This window comes from Eleutherodactylus coqui, chromosome 7, assembly GCF_035609145.1.
Source record: "Eleutherodactylus coqui strain aEleCoq1 chromosome 7, aEleCoq1.hap1, whole genome shotgun sequence".
Classification (NCBI taxonomy): Eukaryota; Metazoa; Chordata; class Amphibia; order Anura; family Eleutherodactylidae; genus Eleutherodactylus; species Eleutherodactylus coqui.
The window spans coordinates 54,421,217-54,442,795 of NC_089843.1; the positions used below are offsets into that span (position 1 = coordinate 54,421,217).

The following is a 21,579-nucleotide window of genomic DNA, read 5'->3' on the forward strand; positions in this document are numbered from 1 at the left end:
TATTTAGCTGCTGGAGGGGGGAAAAAAAACTTTTTAATCTTTTTGCTGACCTTATACAACTTTTTAAGTATAGCGTTGTCTTCACTCCAGGTCATTAAGGTTAAGGGTCTCTTTGCTGCTGTTCAGCTGATGGTTTGGCTGGAGATTGACAGTCCAGCCATTTAATTATTAACCGTAGGCCACAGAGGCGTAACGTGAAGCTCCCGGGCCCCAATGCAAACCCTGTAACAAGGCCCCCAACTACAATGCTTTACTCATAGTACTGGGCTCCCTATATGAAGAAGAGAGGCCTTATGGGCCCCCTAAGGCTCCTGGGCCCGGGTGCAACTGCATCCCCTGCATCCTCTATAGTTACGTCCTTGGTAGACCGCATGCACATGGCAGAGCCGGATTCTGAATGCAGAATACGGCCTGTTGGCAAGTGGTGTCCGCGCGTACCGGACATGCGGTCTCTTTATCTGTACTGCGATAGTCCTCACGGCTCACCGTCGGACATGCGCAGTACGGATTTTTTTTTTAAACTACTGCTTTTCCTGCAGAATTCATGGGCCGTCCAGAATGTTAATTACAGTTGGGCCACGGGTCAGACGGCTTCCATTGACTTTAATGGAAGCAGTCTGTGCGGGAAACATAGGACAATGGAGCATGCTGCGATTTTCATCTGCGGGCGGAAAACACAATGGGTTTCAGCTCGTGTGCATGAAGCATTGTTTGCTATGGGCCGTATTTCCTGTGGAATCCGGAGGCGGTCGCCTGCTCCGTATTCCGCAATTCAAATCCACCTGTGTGCATTTGGCCTTATTAGAGTTTAGCTGATAGGCTGGCTAAGTTGATTGACAGCCCAGTCATCCAGTCTGCTACTTTCATATGATATATAACCCTGCTCCTCCTTGCTGAGGACGCTCGTTATACCTCTGGTGTCCTGACCCTGTCAGAACTCTTGACATACCTGTCTCTTGTCAGTTTTGTACTCTCTCAACTTATCTGTCTGTGAGGTTGACAGTCTTCCACATCTAGTCCTTCTGCAGTCCCTGGTCTAGTTACCTGGTTCCTTTCTGTCTTTGGACCGTGTCTTGTACAAGCAGTGGGGTTGTCCTTTTCGGGATGGGTGCTTTGCTTCAAGGCAGGTCAGAGAGGTTCAGAGTGTTCCATTCAGTTCTGTATCCTTGTGTCCTGTCCTGTCCTGTGTCTAGCTACCATTATTCTCCTGTATGCAGACTGTTCAGACTGCTGCGGTATCCTGCTCTCCCTAGTTTGGTCAGCAGTCTCTGACAGACATGACCTTGTCAAATCCACATCAATAAATGGTATAGACTGAAGGAGAAAGTGTACTTGAAACAGACTGAACTAATCAGCTCACGCAAAGATATTGGATGCTGACCATTATTGTCACCATTACATTGAAAACCGAGGTTGTTGCCCAATGTTCATAAAACCCAGTGGTGGTAGATCGGCAAACTTACATTCCCAACTCTATATCGATTTTGCCTTCTTTTTTTGTCTAGCCTTCAGCCAACACCCTGGGTTGAACTGGCCCATCAGAGTACCAGAAGATACTCTGGTGGGTCCAAAATCTGACCTTAATGATCTGTAAAGGTCCAGCAGAGGATAACCCTATTTTGAGCCCTTCACTCCATGCTTGGCGCTATCTGTATTGGTTCTAGTCACAACTGTTCTGTATAGATGGAGAGTGGGCCCAATGGACCTCACTCTATTGCCATATGTGACCTATGAACACTGGCTTGCAGTAATTTTGCCCCCTCTTGGCTCCATGCTTGGATGTACATGGATGACGGTGCCTTAAGTTTTAAGTCAATATTACTCACTCTTGTTGCGAAACTCCAATATTTATCATCTTGTGTGCTATCGATCTAAAAATTGAACTACCTTGTGCCAATATTGTCCTTAGGCGTTGACTTTGTCAGTGCTGCACTGTAAATACAAATGAATGATAAACTGAATGGGGTTGTGTCACTTCTGTGCTGTAGTCCAAGTGTTTACATAAAGTAGGTGAGATTACGCTGTAAGGTTAATATTTGTACCATTTGCAAGCACTTGGCATTACTCCATGAATGCTTTGTCTTTTATTTTATTTTTTTATCATTCACTTATGTTCCTTTTTTGTTTTGTTTTTTTTGCTTGGGGAAGAACGGAGCTTTGGATTTTATTGTATCAACATTTAGACAAGGGCCTCTTTTTAAGATGTCATCTTGGAACTCAACTAAGTGACAACAATGGCAACCTTTAAATGGCACTTTAAGTAATCCACCTCATCTCGGCTGCATACAAACATAACTGTTCCTTTTTCTAATAATGATTTAAGGCTACAAGACGAGACACTTGGCATTCCTTGATTCTGAGGGTTGCTCAGCATGATCGGGTCATCTATAGGATATATCCTATGGATGAAGGGTCTGAATGGTCACTTGAAATAAAGCGTATGAATCGTGGGCTTTTACATAGAAATTGTTGTTCACTAGTTAAATTTCACAAACGCTGAACAAATTGTTGGAAGCATATACATGGGCTAAAATCGGGTTTGACTAGTTGGGGGCGTGAGTTTCTTTGGGCGTGTATTTGACATTTTAACTCTTCCCCCATCGCACTCTTGGTTGCGTCGTTCAGGGTTCCCCAACTCCAGTCCTCAGGGACCGCCAACAGGTCATGTTTTCAGGATTTCCTCAGTGTTGCACAGGTGATATAATTATTGTCAGTCCTCAGACATTGCCACGGGTGTTCTTACCATAGGATATCCTGAAAACATGACCTGTTGGTGGTCCTTGAGGACTGGAGTTGGGGACCCCTGGCTTAGTTCACAGAAACCACATAAATACAATTGAACGGTCTTCGTTGTGAACACACTCGTGAGCACATGATTAGCTGCTTTTGGGAACCAATAATACTATGTGGGAGGGCAACATTTTTAAAAAGGTGGGAGCCAATCCGTATTCGGTGGGAGGCCAAAAACAAGTGTACATCTCTCTGCAAACTTGTTGGCTAATCATTGAAATACACCAATTACTTGTTAACACCAGATGATAAGTAATCAAGCAACAACTATTTTTAGCTGAACTGAAACAAAAGTTTCTAGCGACCAGTGAACACATTCTTTCTCATCACCTGGGTTGTAGCCACATTTATACAAGACTGTCTTTTACATTCGCGCTTACGAGCAAATATTCGGATGATGGTTCTCCTGTGTAAAGCTACCTTTAGTTCGTTTTAGTATATCCTAGTACCCCATGACCCTTGCCCCACCAGGTAAGGCAACCACTGTCCAATGCATCCGGGTGGAGATTATTACATAGGTTATAGAGTGTGTATATGGCTTTTAGGCAAATGGAAAAGCTCTTTTTTTAAAGTGGTTGTACAAGGTTCGGAAAAACATGGCTACCCTCTTCTAGAAACCGTGCCACATCTGTCTACAGGTTGTGTGGGGCTCCACTGAAATCAATGAGAATGAGCTGAAATACCACATACAACATGGTCAACCATGTTCTAATTCTTGGCAACCCATTTGAGTACAAGAATATCTCAGTAGGCCTTTCCACTTCACTTCTGCAGCTATGGTCAAGATATCTAGAATCCAAGAGGCGGACTAACTGCCTTGTTACTTAATTAGAAACCGCCAAACAAACTGTTTAAACCTTTGTTAAATAAATAAAAATTAATCTATTTATTTTTGTAATCTAGAACCTCCCTACTGGACCCAACCAGATAAAATGGAAAAGAAGCTTCTTGCTGTACCAGCTGCTAGCACTGTCCGATTCCGGTGTGCCGCTGCTGGCAAACCCCATCCTACGATCTACTGGCTGAAAAATGGCAAGGAATTCAGAGGGGAACATCGCATCGGAGGAATCAAGGTAATTTCATCTGTACAGATTGCTTCATTGCTGTTAACCACAGTAATTTTCTCATTTTTGTAATTTGCATATAGAATGATGTCATCATTTGCAATATGCAAATGCTATGTTTTTGCTTTTATAGCAGAGTGGTGCCTGCTTCCAGGTGGTTTTCTTAGAAGTTAACGGACCTTGTAACGGCTTATGATTAACTCGTGTAGTAGAATGGCTATAATAAAGTGCTGTACATGCTCCATTTTTGGATTGTTCCCAAAGATACCACAATTAAATCTTCTAACCTCTGGAATCTCCCCAACTTCATCTACTCATACCAAAGCAACAGAAGGCTTGATGTCTGTTCAGTTTTATGACTTTAGTAGTAGTCTTTTGTTAGAAACGTCATTCAAAAATATATAGAGGGTCAAGTAGGGGAATTTCCATCACATACCTTGAAGGTCAGAAGCTTAGCTAGTTATACCTAGTGCCAGTTTTTGAACTGGGCCAATGATCAATTATTATTCTCAACCCGATGCTTTCATTTCCATTTAGAAGCCATCGAACAATACAGGGTCAAAGCAGGGGCGTAACTATAGAGGATGCAGGGGATGTGGTTGCACCTGGGCCCAGGAGCCTTAGGGGGCCCATAAGGCCTCTCTTCTCCATATAGGGAACTCAGTACTATGAGTAAAGCATTATAGTTGGGGGCCCTGTTACAAGTTTTACATCGGGGCCCGGGAGCTTCAAGTTACGCCTCTGGGTTAAAGTGTTGGCAAGTGGGCCATCTGCCAATCTATGACCACCACTTTTACTTCATTTTGCTATTTGTTAAATGCTCCACCTATATTTGATATTGAGGCGATGTTCTAGCTGGTAGTTTGGTCACTGGTTTCTTCTGTTCCATTTTATTAGTTTTTACAAGAACATTTTCACACTCCCACCACTAGGACTTGTAAACTATTAGGTAACATTTTATTCATGCCATTAATAAACCTTTACTAGAAAGAGCTAGATCTTCCCGTAGACACTGGAGTCCCATTGTATGAGAAGGTTACTCTGCCCTGAGTTGCTTGTTGATGAACCAATCAGTTCTAGAACACTTTTTGGCACAGTGTGGCAGCATTGTGGGCAGGGGCGTAACTAAAGGCTCAGGGGCCCTGATGCAAAACGTGAGCTGGGGCCCCCCCTTTATCTGTACCTGTACCCATACCTAAACCATGCTGCACAGAGGCGTGACTTGAAGCTTCTGGGCCCAATGCAAAACTTGTAACAGGGCCCCCAACTATAATGCTTTACTCATAGTACTGGGCTCCCTATATGGAGAAGAGGCCTTATGGGTCCCCTAAGGCTCCTGGGCCCAGGTGCAACCACATCCCCTGCACCCTCTATAGTTACGCCCCTGATTGTGGGTAATGAATGACCATATTTGACCCTACCTTGTATGACTATATTTGGGCAGATTTGTATTTTATGGCGTACACACTGCTGCAAAAATGAAGCAATACCTTTTATTCCATGGGTCAGTATGATTGCAACAATACCAAATTGATTTAGTCTTTTTTTGGGGGGTGGGAGGGGCGTCAGTACTTTCAAATAAGTACGATCTTTAAAAAAGAAGTATTCTTTGCTGCCATCTTCTGACCGCTATAATTTTATCTTCCCGTTGATGGATTTGTGCGAGGGCCCGTTTTTTATGGGACCATTTTGGTTTCTATTTGTATTCGTATTTTGGAGTACATACAACTTTTTGATCACTTTTTTTTTTAATTTTTGCTTTTTTTTTTTTTTTTTTGGAGAGGAGTTGACCAAAAAGCTAAATTCTGCTGTTCTATATAGTAGTGATAATAATCTTTAGTTGTATAGCGCCAACTTATTCCTCAGCACTTATGTATTTTTTCTTTCTGGCAATGTTGGCCAGAAATTTCTCTTTTTTTTGTAGATCAGCCCTTTAAGGATGTGGCAATATGTAATAGTTTTTTGTTTTTAATATTTGTTAGTTTTTTTTTATTTTACTTTTAGTATCTTTTTTTTATTTTTTACAATAATAAAAACTTTTTTTCCATTTATTTTTAACTTTTTTTTTTTCGTCCCTTGACTAATCAACTTGAACTTGCAATTGTTTGATCGCTTATACTAAAACTGCAACACTTTCAGTACTGCAGTATACATTATTTCTACTGGCAAGCTACAAGCAGAAATACGTGGCAGCCCTGGGGGCCTTGAGAAGGCCATGGGCTGCCGTAACAACCGAATGGTACCTTGCGATCTTATTGCAAGAAGGCCATTAGGGACTCCCGAAATCAGATCGGGGCATTTAAATGCCACTGTCGGAATTGCCAGCAACATTTAAGGGGGTTAACAGGAGTGATCGGTGTGAGTGCCGATTGCAGCTGTTGCAGGTGGATGTCAGCTGTCGGACTGCTGGCAAACCGCCTTGTATTGAGAGAAATCTATTACCAATCCTGGTAGCTGTTACCGCTTTATACCACCTCCACACCTGGGGGAGATACATGTATGTCCTGTAAGATGAAGTGGTAAAGCATAAGATGGGACATTGGACCCTATAATCAATATGACCTCACCTACACCAATCACTTTGTGTCTTTTGGCACCAGATATGTAAATCCGGTATTGCTAGTAGTGGTGTCACTCAGGAACTCTAATGGACCGTATATCTCTACTCTAGATACGAGTCATTGTGGTGTCTGGGAATATATAATATTATGCTGCATATATTAACTCCGATGCTTATGTAATCTTCCTTTTACAGCATATTGTCTTCACACTAAGTGTACATTTTATCCAGATTACTAAACTGCTATATTTTTGCACCGTGCCAAAAATCCATTCACATGCTCCCTCGTTAGGTGACTGTAGATGGGAAAACTTACTAACCTGGAATGTTCAGGTCAAAGTCTGGCCACATGACACACGTGATAATGAAAGTAGCTACATTGTATCTTATGCCAGTAGACTCTCCGTAATCCCTTGTGTACACATTAAGTGGAGCTAAGAAATACTTTACAACAAAAGCCGCAGGATTGAATAAAAAATAAAACTAGAACATTAAAATTGGCCATGCAAATAAACGTGTGCCGGATGCAAGCACTTTCTTCACACCCTGAGTATTTACAGAGTAATTTCTGTACAGGAACAGAAGAGCAAAACAGCACCACACCTGTCAACAGGTTGTTTGTGGTATTGCAGTTCAGCCTAACTTCAGTAAAGCTTAGCTGCAATACCAGACCTCACCAGTGGACAATTGCGGCACTATTTCTGCAAGCCATGTGTTTCTTATGCTGGACAACCCCTTTTAATATAAACATTGATCGAAAACTTAGAAAAACTTTTTGGGCAAAAGTCCTTTTACTAAAGAATGCTTTCATATTTCTCTCCCTTCATGCATGAGAATGTAGCATAAATTTCATTATTCTCTTTACTCTTGACTAGATTCTCGCCCTGTGGGGGGTGTAACACACATTGCAGGAACTGACAAATGTTGTTATTTCTCTGGAAACCTCTGGAAAATAGTTGTCATGCTCATGTAGAGCCAACTGAATAAAATTGTTAGGGACAGTGAGTGTGGACCCACTGTGCCAACTAACTGGTTTGGCTTTGTTCTAGACCTAAGGGCGTTAACCTGGCAGTTCTCTGGAATTCACCCTTTAACCCCTGTACAGGGATCTGGCCTTCACTGCAGGAAACCAGGCAGACCGCTACCTCCTGGAATTGTCCCGGTGTTGTTGGCAGTTGACCCGTGGGAGTCAGAGGCATCGGTGCAATGCACTGCGAAACAGTCTGAACGGCAACCAAAGGTTTGGTCCAGTGACTAGGCAGGCAGAGTAAAGACATAATCCAGGTGCAGTCCAAGGATCAAGGCAGACACAGGAGTCAGAAGCTGGAGACCTTTGCTGGGTGACTGAGACAAACTTGCACCAATACTCAGGCAAGGAGGAGGATCCCCAGCTCAGCTAAATAGAAGAAAAATAGCTTATTACCCTGTAGCATCGCTGAGAGCACTGGGGAGGATTAACTCCTGCAGTGCTGATGAAAAATACCCAGCTACGAGCCCATTCATACAGGAGGAGCAGAGCGATGCAAATGTCTGCCCGGAACAGCAAGAGGGCGGCAGACACCGGTAGCCGGCCTAACAAAAATCTTATTTGATCAGAAATGCTAGTTATAATCCTTCCTCCTGTGAACGCGATTATGTTTAAAATGACTACTATATAGGATATAATTTACAACAGATTTTCATTTGAAATGGTGACCTTTTTATTGGTCAACGGCTCCATAGAGGCATTTTTTCAACTGCAATTCGCGGTAAAATCATTGGAGGCAATACTGACAAGTCTGCTGGAATCTTTTCTCCTATAAGGAAAATTTTAGCGTGTATGCAAGACCTGAGTCTGTCTGCGCCTGAGCACTGCGTTTTTGCGAACGAACTCTACTTTTTTGCACGCACCTCGGCGTATTTTACTGTACCGTTTACGCCCACAAGGTATGTTCATTTGCACACAGCAAACAAAGACGCTTCGGTTTGAAATGGCTAATTACTCTATTGCATGTGCATTTTTGCCCCCCCACCCCCACCCCATTGACTTCTATGGGACCTTTTAGTGCTCAAATATGCAGAAAAATAGAGCTTTTTTTTTTTTTTCCGGATCCTGTGCCCAGCCGTGGCATTTCTTATGTGCAGGTGGCCTTCTGTACTGTGCATGGTTCAGCCGGCGAGCCATTGGACATGCGCAATACAAATTTTCCCACGCCATCACTAGGCGATGACTCGTGTCCCACGACCTTTCTGCATTGTCAATTGCGGAAGCGCCACGGGTCAGATTACTTCCGTGCGCGCACTCGAAAATGTAGCATGCTGCGATATTTTTTTTTTCCGCAAGCGGAAAATCACGGTCGCACATACGGATGCTCCATGGGTTTGAATTGGTCCGGAATGCTGCGTGGGAGACTATCGCGGATTCCGCAATTCAAACCCGGTTGTGTGCAACCGGCCTTAGAGAAAGTGGCCATACTTACTGATACAAGCTACAAGGGCAGGAATAGACATCACATCCCTCGGCAGGCAGACAGCCATTTGTTATATGGAGGAGCATTACACAGTTACAAAATACCGATTGTCCATTTAGTGTTTTGACGCCCGTGTAATGCTCCTCCATATAGCAACTTTCCCATCTACATGCTGATAGATGTGATGTCTATACCTGCCCTTGGATATCACTAAATATGGTCGCCTTCTGTGATTTTTAAATTGATCTGTCTCTTTTATGTTATTTGTTTATATGCTAGACTTAATAATGCCGGCATTTTGCTTCAACACACAGATAACCAAAGCCTGTGTCCTACGGTTATGAACATTCTTTGGTGGGTGCAGTGGTATTTACCTGGTTAAAAAAAAACTCTGTCCACTAACCATACAGTTCTTTTTCATGTTGAAAGTCTTTGTTTTTTTTTTTGGACATTTTTTGCAATATTTTGGTATGTACAAAATTTTGATACCTACTTCAAAGTTCATTTGGTGGTCTACGAGCAGCTTTCAAAACTTCATGTCTGTCTATCCACGAATATAAAAAAACTGAATAAAATATTATGCATGAAGTTTTAGTCATGTCACTTTTTTTTTTTAAATTGTGGTCAATTTTTAATATATTTTTGCGCATGCAAAATTTTGATACCTTGTGTCTCTCATGTAATCCAGCTACTTTAGAGTTGGTCGGTTATCCATAGACACCCTCTAAATTGTTAATCTTACTTGCTATGCACAGACACTGTTGCTTTGTCAGACATATGCTTGGCAGCCATCATGGCCACAGAGGGTTTGACCTCAGGCATGTGACCTGTGACCCCGATTGGGGGGAATAAGTGACAGTGGTTGTAGAAATGTTTTCTGTTTGCGTCTTGAAAACCAAAAGAATGTCGAAACAAAACCCCCTGTGACAAAGAGTGAAAGGATAAGCAGTTTAGGCTTGTCTGCGTCTTATCTGCTGGTCCTAGTCACTAATCATCAGACCAAGTATTGAACCTGACTAATTGGATCTTTCTAAAATGGGTAGAATTTTCTGAATTCTCAAATATCCGTTATTCAGAGGAGCGTTAACGCTGAAGTTGGCAGCTTATAAAAGTAAATGTTCAACTATATCACTCACATATATGTATGTAACAGGATCTGGAGGATCTCCGTATTTGGGATATGGGGGATAAAGTAGCGTTCGTGGGGCTGGGGATTTTTATGGGACTTCCTGTAAGACACTATAGTCAAACTCTCCCCAGTCTGGCGTTGCAGAAACCGGGACCAATAAATTACCGCACGTCGCCGGTTCAATAGCACTACCAACTTAAAGCAATAAGCTGAATTATACTTGACCCACGGCTGCCGATCCAGCGCTGCAGTCCCCATGATTGTTGTGATATATGATGTCACAGGAAATCATATGACTGATGAGAGGCTGCAGCATTGGCGCTCACATCCTGAGCACCATGATGCCAGGAGTTCAAGAATGTGACTGCAGCTTCTCATTGGGTGCAGCGTTCACATGATTTCCTGTGATGACATAGGTCACAACAATCATCGGGACCGAAGTGGGCTGCAGCGCTGTTGATTGATTTAATGCAGGCAGTGTTATTGCATTGAGGTTGTCAGATAAGCTGTGTATGTGTCTCAAAAAAAAAAGGCAGATCACAGGGTGTCCTGTTACTGTAACCTCCGGCAATCTGCTCTAATCTGGCAAAAATAGTTACATTTCGCTACAGCGCCACCATTGGAGTGATAAAGCATTATGTGGTAATACAGTGGGCTGTCTGTGTACTGCAAGAGTGCTGGTTACTTTCTTTCGTCCACTCATGCTAGCAGCTCATTTAAAGGACCACTCTGGCAAAAACAAGTTTTCATCCCTGCACTCTTTACCTGATTGCCTGTAACACTTCATCCTGTCTGATGCTCATCAGGCACCATCTTGATACTGCTTTCACTTGCACTGTTCTGTGCTATCAATCCCATGATGCATCAGTGCAGCATTACACAATCCGCTAGAGGTTGTACCATCTCTGCCTTGCAGCAAGGACAGTTTATCAGATAATTATCATTACCTTTGTATATTCTTCTAAATTAGCTAAAGACCATAAGTATACAGTCAGAAGGCTGAACTGTTATCTTCATTATAACGGTGTGAGAAGAGCTTTGTGATTATCAGTAACTGATAGGACTGTCTGTGTCCTCCTCTGAAGAGCATACCTGGTAGGGTCCATCACAGGACTTATTCTCACAGCAAAACTGACTAGTTTGAGACAATGTAAACCCAAGTAAATCTGGGCTGCTCAGAATTGAGATCACATGACCGCCTAGGGAGAAGGAGGCCAGGAGTTTCAGATAAAAAGAATAAGCAAAGTAACATTAGCCAACTTATATGTACTGGGGGGCTAGCTACCTAATGAAATCACTGGATTGGACACTTAAAGTATACTACCTAGCAGAGGGTGACAGTGAGCATAAGAAAAAGCTTCTCCCATTGTGGACTTGGTATGAAATCTTTTTTCCTTCCAGATAATGAACATTAGAAGAAAAAAAAAAAAGTAAAAGCATATATTTAACAATGTACATTTAACCAACTCTTCACGACTTTACTGTATATCTTGGGGATTGTTGTTGGTGTTCATCACAGTGTGGCTGAACTATCCCTTTTAAAAGCATGGAAAGTGCAGGTATTTATCCTGCAACATAGAAGTACAGAGGTTTTCCTCTAAAAGACAAATATGTAGGAGAGAACTCAGCCCTTTCAGCCTTTTATTCCCCCACCTGCCCAGTTTTAATGTTTGGGACGCCAGTCAAACTGCTTGACTATCCGAGTGGTGACAGGCTCCAGACACAAGCCCCCTGCCTGATACAATCTGTATTTTGGGGGAATAGTGTGAAATCTGAGCACTGGAGCCTGGTCTTTTCACACATAAACACGTTGTCTCCATCAAGCAGAACTTGTTAAAAGGCTAAATGTTCTTGACTAGTTTGTGCAGTTGTCTATTATGTGTATAACACACTCCAATGGACATCTTCCTATAAATACTATTCCTATATTCTGATGTCAAATATACAGAGGTTTTTCCTTTATACATTGAAAGGGCCCTGTGTAAAGGGTTTTAATAGACAAAACCCAGTACCCAACGTGATGCCCTCCATTACATGTGCCCCAATTTGTACTCTGTACCTCCACTAAATATGGGATTATGAAGTTGCACATATATCATATTATTCCCTAAGTCAATGGTTCCCATTGCTGTAAGAACAAATAGAACTACCGTCTTCATGGTGACTAAGTGGCTAGCACTGATGCCTTGCAGTGTGGAGGTTCTAAGTTTAAATCTGACAAAGAACATCATCTGCATGGAGTTTGTATGTTTTCTTTGTGGGTTTTTTTGCCTTTTCCTCTTCTCCAGAGAAGGAGCATGCATGGTGGCTCAGTAGTTAGCACTGTTGCTATGCAGTAATTGGGTCCCAAGTTCAAATCTGATCAAAGACCATGTCTGCATGGAGTTGTCTCAATTCAATTTCTCAAACCGTTTTCTCAAACAATAGCAAGGAGACGACTCGCACTTTTTGGTCATGTTGCACGCTTGTCAGAAGCTGTTCCGGCTCACGGTGCTCTAACCGCAGAAATTGCTAGGAAAATCGAGAGACGACCCCCTGCCGGATGGCAGAGGCCCCCTGGTCGTCCGCAGCACTTGTGGGTGCAACTGATAGGCAACGGTATCTCCTCTGACATCAACACCGAATGGAACAATGCTCTTGGTCGTGGTCATTCTAGATCGGCGCTACGGACCCTCGTCGTCCAAGCGTGATAACTAACTAACATGCAGATGTCGTCCTTGGTCCAACTTGAACATAGAATCCCAGCATTGCTGGACCAAATTTTTAGCAAAGTTTGATGCAAATTTGGGTTCTACAAGTTTAGATCACTCATCTCTACTCATTTTCATCAGAAAAGAATGACACAATAAATATAAATGAATTATAAAGTTAAAATTGCAATTCAACTTTTGCATTTCCATATATAAAAAGAAACTCTAGCCAAAGTTAATGATCCCTTTCACCCCCCTCTTTCTTGAGTATGTGATCACCCCATACAAGAATTTCATATGACTTTATATCAGAGGTTTCACAGAGAGCTTTATAATTTAAATCCTCCCTGGAATCCCTATTATGATAAGTCTACGTACCCTAAATGACCCTGAAATAGTGGTGGATTATCTTTTCCCAGACTCCTCTGTGTAGCCTTTGCTCAGCCATGGATCCAGAGCGTGCCGAAAACTGTCTCCATGGAGAGACGAGCGGTGGTGAAAAAATAAACTCTGGAGAATTTCAGCTATACACTGACTCATAGAAAAAATCTAAAGTTTTGTGATGTCTGCGCTGGTTAGTGAGGGCTTGGAGATATCTCTGCATTCAATTTTTTTTTTTTTTTGTAGAGTTACAAGCCAGAGCAAAGCGTAAAAGCAAAACCATTTTTGATGCTGACCCAGCCCTTGTAGTCTAGAGGTAGTCAAAAAGACTAAAAATATTATCTCCCTCACACCTAGACATATGCAAGATGTTGCTCCTGGATTGAGAGATTTTTTAAATTTTTTTTCTAAGATCCAACCAGTTTTGGTGGGTTCTGCCAACAATATACCGTCTATGGCTGTTGAGACAGATTGAATTGGTAAGATCCACCTTAATTAGGTACACAACAATCTAGCCTGGACAACCAACAACCAGCAAAAAGTGTCACGTCTACCACTGGTCTTCATGTAGACCTAACCTAAATCACCTGGATAAGTGAAACTGGCCCAAAATGTGCAATAGTGGTCATCCAATCCTGACTAAAATATGAGCATGCAAAAACATTGATCATCACAACGTCATCCGTTGACCTAGGCTTCCATAGTTTTGCTGCTGCTTTGGTGACCTTCTTTTCTTATTTCTCTAAAGCTTCGTCACCTACAGTGGAGCCTGGTCATGGAGAGTGTGGTCCCATCCGATAAAGGCAACTATACTTGTGTGGTGGAGAATAAGTATGGAACCATTCGACAGACCTATCAATTGGATGTTCTAGGTAAGTGTAGAGACTCAAGAGTTCCTCCAAACTGCCCTCAAGGTTTGACCATTTTTCTTAATAAAATTTTATTCCTTCAATTCCTCTTACATATGTATGAGTCTTACTAAGAAGTCTTTGTGTGTGGCGGCTCTTAAAGAACTTCTGTATACATGTACGGACCATACAATACCTAGTTTGTTTGTTGTGTTGTTTATGTACTTTCTGCAAAAGTTAGAGAAGGAAATTGTGTTTTTGGCAAATATATAATACATATCCAATAGCAGTAGCAGGCTAGCAGGGCATAGCTAAGTTGTTGGCAGCTTACTTGGACCGGCACACAGGTTCTTCAGAAATATTTGTACATGACTTTCACAAGCCACAATGTCTCCTCTGAAGAACGGGCTTTTGGAGGTCTCCAACTCATGTATAACAACATTGACGAGAGGCTTTCATGTAGGTCCAATGAAAGGTAAAAAGACCTGCCAAAAGCATTGGCCAAACTACCTTACAAATCTTGTTTGTGGTGTTTTGTTTTCTTTCTTATTTTTTAAGAAAAAACTGGGAGAACTGTGTATTTTGTTGTAGTGTTGGTGTTCTATACACTGATCATTTTAATGGTCATTTTTTTAGAGCGATCTTCTCACCGACCCATACTCCAGGCAGGGTTACCTGCCAATAAAACAGTTATAGTTGGAAGTGATGTGGAATTTCATTGCAAGGTTTACAGCGATGCTCAGCCTCACATACAATGGCTAAAGCATGTGGAAATTAATGGAAGTAAATATGGACTGGATGGAGATCCTTATGTTTCAGTTCTAAAGGTAAAGTTTGGAGCACAATCATTTTTTCTATGTTTTTATATGTTTTGTTTTCAGCCATCCTAGGTGCTATTCAGGGACCCATGATTAAATGTCCCATGCCCCCCAACTCCTTTGAATCAAGGTTCGGCATATTACGTAGACCCCCTACTGACCATTCATTGTCTTGTGAAAGCTGGAAGGATTCACCTTGGGGAAGGACCTCAATGGAAGACTTATCTTGTAGCCCTGTGGCTGTTACTTCTGAGTGGAAATTGATGGTCACAGTTCTATAGTCCAGTACATTAGATCTTCTGTAAAATGCTTTAATGGAAACGTCCTTTCCTAGGGGCTGGTTTCTTTTAGAGCTATCCAAAGCCATGAGATGCCAATTTTTTTTCCCAGAAGGTGTACTATCAATTGATACCTATGAAGGCTCTTACAATATCCATATCTCTGCATTTGGACACATAAAACAGATTGGAGTTTAATTTCTAATGTTTCCCCACATGACTTTTACCTCAGTTGACCACTTATGGCATATCCATAGGCTCAGGAGTTTCTGAAGTCCCATAGACCATATGGAAAGCTATGAATATACATGACCATCTTTTCAATCACTCCCCACCTGATTGGAATAGCAATCGGCTGCCTCTGCAGGAGATCGAGGTCCCTGTTCTCTGGATAAATGGGGCAACAACGTATCTAGAACCAGTAGTTCTAGCCTTGGGATTATGCTATTTTAGAGTGGAGGTACACTACGGGGCTAAATCACTATTGAGTAAGCTCCTCATCATACCATTCTTTATCTTTTTTATGATCTACAACTGGCCTACTTGAGTCGTAAAATGTGTACTTCCATGAAGGCTACATGGCATTTGCTAGTTTTATTTAAACTCCTTTAGTCTACTGTGCCAGGTTCAGCCAAGAGTCATTGTAGGTCTACTTATGGCGATTAAGACCTCTTTAAGAAGTATCTGCCAGATTGAAGTAACTAACTTAAAAAAAAAAAATCATTCAAGATTAGCTATTTCTTTCCAAAACACAATAACTGAGTCATTGACTGTCCTTTTAGTCGGGGTAGGAGGATAAATGTAGCTCTCTCATCTCACTCAGCCGTGACAGTATTTAAATTCTGTGCAGTAACTTGACTTACTCTGATATAATAGCTTTTTGCCTTATTCTCCTGTTAAAAGTTTCTCATTACTTGTCTAAATAGAAGTAGTTTTATCCTCCATTTTTCAGGAGATTTTTTTTCTTTGTGAATTCTAGACCCATATTTTCTTCCTTTTTCGTATTTTTTTTATGCTATATTCATATTTGTAGTAGTAGAATGTTAAACTGTATTAATTTAGGCATCTGGCTTCATATCTGTACAAGGTACAACATATGCAGGAGTTATACAATCCAACAGTGGGCTAAAATAGAGTGGATTTGAATAAAGTTTTTCATGCTCTTAAAATATAAAAAAAAAACTTTGCTCTTTTTAATTTAATGGAATTCTTTTAGATTAGACAATGAGTTTAAATAAGAATAAAAAGCTGGAACACTGTTGCCCATATTCATATTGAATATTTTACCACTGAAGTTCTGTTTTTTTGCCTTTTTTTATTCTGGATCAACATATGTCTATAAGTAGTTTTATAGATATTTTTGGATATTGGTTTTTATCCTCCATTTTTAGTGCAATATTTAGATTAAGTGAGAAATATTTGATGGGTCCGTATCTGCTTGTTCTCACCCCTGGGACCCCCACTGATCCCAAGAATGGGGGCCTCGTGCCCCCTATACTCCTTACTGTGAGCTTACTATACGTCCCGCAATGAGAAGGAAACTGAACGAAGCGCTGATCACAACAGCTCACTGCCGCTCCGTTCACTTTCAATGAAACTGCTAGCGATAGCGGTGGTGGTGGTCTCAACGGTGAGACCCCTACTGATCAGATCCAGTGGATTACTTGTGGTCCTGATACAACCCCTTAAGGGTAAAGGTAAACAATGCAATATTTCCATTGGCTTCTAAAAATAATTGCCACCTTCTATTAGCCACTAAGTTACAGCCTTCCAATAGAGCATTGCGATCTTGTAGAACATGCTGAGTATTGTGGTTAAACAGTGGCTACCAAGAGTAGCCAATGCGTATAACATGGCTTTTCTAAGCATGAAGACCCTATCGGACAGGTTGTAGACCAGCATTACCGTGTTTATTTCATGATGATTGATCGAGGTTTGAAGCCATATTCTGAGTTTTAGTGTTTGCTGTTCCTGCAGACATGGATAAGCAATATTTCAGAAGCTGATGTTCTCTTAAATCTGTACAATGTGACAACTACAGATGAAGGAGCCTATATATGTAGAGCCAACAATTTCATCGGCCTAGCCGAAGCTACATTTTGGCTCAACATTTACAATTCAACAGCAGGTAAAACCATAGACTCGAGATTTTGAATCTAAGCTGAAAGGAAAATGTCCTGCATATTCTTGGGTCTTTGGTTACTTAATGATTTGGTGTTTCCACCACCATTGGTGCTTCCGTCACTTCAAAATCAAGAGGTTGCGATGAAAAAGAAACCCACAACCAGCGTCCCTGTACACACACTTAGAAGACAAAAAATATTATCTGTGATCTTAATCAAGTCATGCTTATCTCATCTTGTGCCCCTTCTAAACTCGAATAGAAGTCACCATAAAGGCAGCCACTTAATCGGCTAAACCCATGTACCTGATGGTCTAACCTGCCAATTTCCAATATGCTAAGGAAATTCCTTTGGTCAGTTGTACTTCTTGAGGTTGCTTTCTCATGAACTGCCAAAACATAGTGTTTATACCAAGCAAACAAAACCTATTTTAGGCCCATATTCCAAAATGGTTGCTCTCATTCAAAGTTTGTTTCCTTGAGAAGATTTTATACCAAAATCGGACAGGGAACCTAAATAACTACCTCCATAGATATGAACTCTGAACTTCTACATCCAATAGTATTAAGAAATCTCAAAAACGTTTGAGGTTTTTAGGTTTTGCCCCAAACAGAAGATCCGTTGCTCAAGCTGTGTTGTGGGTCCATTTTTCAGATCTCATTCACTTGCATGCCACATTGGTGGGACAGATCTTAGAAAGCCTGGTGAAGGGTTCTGGTCTATCTTTTTTTCTCCTACAGGTGATAAGCTTCTTTGGGTCATTCCTCCGATTTTCATCGTCCTGTTGGAATTCTGGCTTCCTTGCATTAGTTTTCATTAGTGTTATTATTTTTCTTCCCTCTTGTTTCCTCTGTATGTCCTGTTTTTAGTTTTATTTCTTTCCATTCTTTTTTTAGCCTACGGGTGTATACTCCTCGGATAAGGATATTGAGGTTCTCGTTTTGCGCAATGTGTCTTTTGAGGATGCTGGGGAGTATACCTGTCTGGCTGGGAATTCTATTGGCTATTCACATCACACTGCTTGGCTGACCGTTCTACCAGGTATTCCCTCCTGCCTCTTTTCTGTGATTCCTTCTATATAGCCAAGAAATGCCAAACAAGAATCCATTGATTTTAAGTTGCCAGAAGGGTAAAATGATAAAATTGTGGACAAATGACAAAGTCATATCACCGATACATAAAGTATCAGATGCATTTGGATTGGGTTAATGGATAAAAACTAGTCCAGTTAAAACGTATAGTGTCCTCTATGGAAACTTCTTTTAATTTTTCCATAGATGACCCTAAGCATTTTTTTTTTGTTTTCTTTTGTTTTGTTTTTTTTGTTTTTTATGGCATGCTTTGTGTCTGTTTGGCATTTCTGTACATATATCTTACTTGTTGGACCTTTTTATGATGATGATGTAAGTATGTCGAATTAGCTCTGTGTCTGCTCTGTAAATCATGGTGTTGGATTCCATTACCCTTTGCTTTTGTGTCGCTTATTCCACAGCATGCTTCTGCTCTCATTTCACTGACTCTAGATTTATTTCTGGTGAATCAGACCAGTGTTTTACATGTAATAGTCGTTATTCTTCTATTTTTATTTCACACTGCAAATATATATTAGACACATACATATTTCCTATTTATTCTCTTATATCTTTTATTAGAGTTTTTTTCTTTTTATATAAAGGAGTGTTTCCTAGCTTAAAAATGCTTCACAACTACTCTGTCCTCCTGGTTCCTACTAACCAGGATATGTGACTGCTGCAGCCAATCCCTGGCCACAGCAGTGACCTTCTAAAGTCAGCGATTGGCCGCAGCACTCACATGACTTGGTCAGTAGCCACCAGGAAGGACAAAGTGATTTTGAAGTAATTTTAAGTTATGGAAAAACCTCTTTCAGGTTAAGGCCCTGTTAACACAGCAGAATTTACAGTGGATTCCGAACCGAAATCCGTACAAATAGGGTCTCATTCACTTTAATGGGAATCTGCGCCGGCATGGAATTTTTTTTCTGGAGACAAAAAAATAAGTGACGTGTCACATCTTGTTGTGGAATCCACGTTGGGAAATCTATCCATGAATTAGTCCTAAGGAACAAGATTTAATCTGTAAGCGAAAGTGTGACAGAAAACTGTGGCTGAACTTTTTTTTTTCTTTGCCACAGATTGAGGTGGATCCACGATAGATCAGATTTTTCCAACTCCGATTCTGCTTTGTGAATAAGGCCTAAAGCAACACTCCAAGCAAAACTGATAGTGTTGTGCTAAGTGCTGGGACAGAGGGAGGTGTGCATGACACCAGGAGCCTCTTTTTGGTATTTTTGACTTTGTCATTCACCACTCCATCTGATCCTTTTTTAAATTAAATTTTTTTTGATTGGATTTGCTTTTGTATGGGGATTACTGCCTCTTTCAACATTAAAGGGTTTTTCTGGGCATAAACTATTAATGACTAGAGATGAGCGAGCGTACTCGGATAAGCACTACTCGCTCGAGTAATTGGCTTTATCCGAGTATCGCTGTGCTCGGGTCTAAAGATTCGGGTGCCGCTGCGGCTGACAGGTGAGTCGCAGGGGAGAGCGGGCGGGAGAGAGGGAGAGAAAGATCTTACCTCCGTTCCTCCCCGCTCTCCCCTGCAGCTCCCTGCTCCGTGCCGGCACCCGAATCTTCAGACCCGAGCACAGCGATACTCGGATAAAGCCAATTACTCGAGCGAGTAGTGCTTATCCGAGTACGCTCGCTCATCTCTATTAATGACCTATCCACACAATAGATTATCAATAGTTAATCGCTGTGGACCCGCCGCTCAGGATCCCCAGCGATTAGTTGATCACCCAGCCCACTGTCAGTGCAGCGGGACTGGACGTTGTCATCAGGGATGGGAGTGGAAGTGCCATGGCCAGCTTCACTCCTATTGAAATAATTGGGAGCTAGAGTCTTCTATTACACCCTCGGAGTCAGAGGCAGAAATGCCGCAACTGTAATAGCCAACTTCAGCTCCTGTTGATTTTAGTGGGAGTGAAGGAAGCCCACTATGGCACTTCTGCTGCTATCTGTGATGACAACGTCCAGTCCCGCTGCACTGACAGCGAAACGGATGATCAGCTGATCATCAGAGATCACGAGGGGCGGCTCCCTGGCGTTTAACTATTGTTTGCCTTATCCTGAGTAGCTTTCACCCAGAAAACCCCTTTAATTTCAAGTCAGCACAACAAATTTGTACCCCGTTGTACAACAAAGCCGCTAGGTGAAGAGATGATGACGCGTCAGCAAGTGTTATGTCTCCTTCATTTTTACTCAAGAACATCTCTGTACGTACAGTGCTGGATGTGCCTGGTCCAATTTCACTGACTGGGGCTGAGTTGCTGTACCAGGCGCAGCCACAACTGTACGTACAGCACGGCGCTATAAAAAAAAATAGCGGGATGTAGAGCTTACTGGACATGCCAGACCTTTCACTGATCCCTGGGAGAGCTGGAAGTCAAATAAATAAAATATTGAATGCCTATCATCTCAGTATATTAAAGCCCCAGAAAAATCCCTTTCCAAAAGCAGAGTCCTGACTCTAGAACCTGAAAGTTCTGCCATTTTCAGTACATAGAGAAGGTTGTTCTTAACCTGTTTCTTCACCTAAAGCCAATTGAGTATTGCACAGCACATATTTAGTAGTTTAGACTCCTTTGTCTACTTCTTCCTTTTACGGGTCTTTATAAGGTTTAGAATATTTATATATTTTTTTTCATTCCAACAGAACCAGTTATCAAAGTAGAACCCACTCCCTCCAACTCAGTCAGTATCCTAATTGTGGTGACCGTAACCATTGTCTTCTTCTTGGTGGTCATTATCATCATAGTCACCTACCGCATGAGGAACACTTCCAAGAAGGCAATGAGCACACCAACTGTGCAAAAGGTCTCCAAATTTCCACTGAAACGACAGGTAACAGAAAGTAGATACAAGATTTCTATCTCTTTTCTTCCCTCTACCTTCTCTACTTTTTCATAGGTTGTACATTACCTTAGTTTTGACTGGCTTCAGACCAGTAGTGGTACACTTGTAAGTTCAGGGACCACACAACTTCCCCCTCACCTCTATGTATAAATTGTCTATTATATCCATTACCACTGTTTAATGTCCACATGATGGTCAACACCTCCGAAAAATCTTGTATGACCTTGCAGATTAGTGTACAAGCCTATGTGTGAAATAAAGATGTACATCCTAGATGAGCAAGCCATGTCTCTCCAGCTTTAGAACTGCTAGTACCAGGACTCCATCTGTAGATGAAATGGTCTGGTTGAATCTTTCTTTTTACCATTTGTTGGATGCATTGTAGATATATGTTCACTAAAGGTTTTACAGTCTTCTATTCCATGCCATACATGGGAATGGATTGGTGGCCTATACATGTGGCTTAAGATGTACGACCCTACACTTAGGTTCTCTTGCTTTCTGCATGCC

General features: G+C 41.6%; 1 protein-coding gene across 4 annotated transcripts in view; it reads left to right on the plus strand.

Annotated features, from left to right (window-relative positions):
• FGFR3 (fibroblast growth factor receptor 3) overlaps positions 1–21,579 on the plus strand; it is a 101,679-nt gene that overhangs the window by 52,680 nt on the left and 27,420 nt on the right. For 2 of the 4 annotated variants that reach the window (XM_066573021.1, XM_066573022.1), the window contains exons 5-9: positions 3,694–3,863; positions 13,813–13,936; positions 14,549–14,739; positions 16,986–17,136; positions 20,870–21,057. In XM_066573021.1, coding sequence (XP_066429118.1) covers positions 3,694–3,863; positions 13,813–13,936; positions 14,549–14,739; positions 16,986–17,136; positions 20,870–21,057 — 824 coding nt within the window. Of the gene's footprint in view, positions 1–3,693; positions 3,864–13,812; positions 13,937–14,548; positions 14,740–16,985; positions 17,137–18,027; positions 18,173–20,869; positions 21,058–21,579 lie in introns of all 4 variants that reach the window. The other 2 variants (XM_066573023.1, XM_066573024.1) reach the window with 1 other exon arrangement.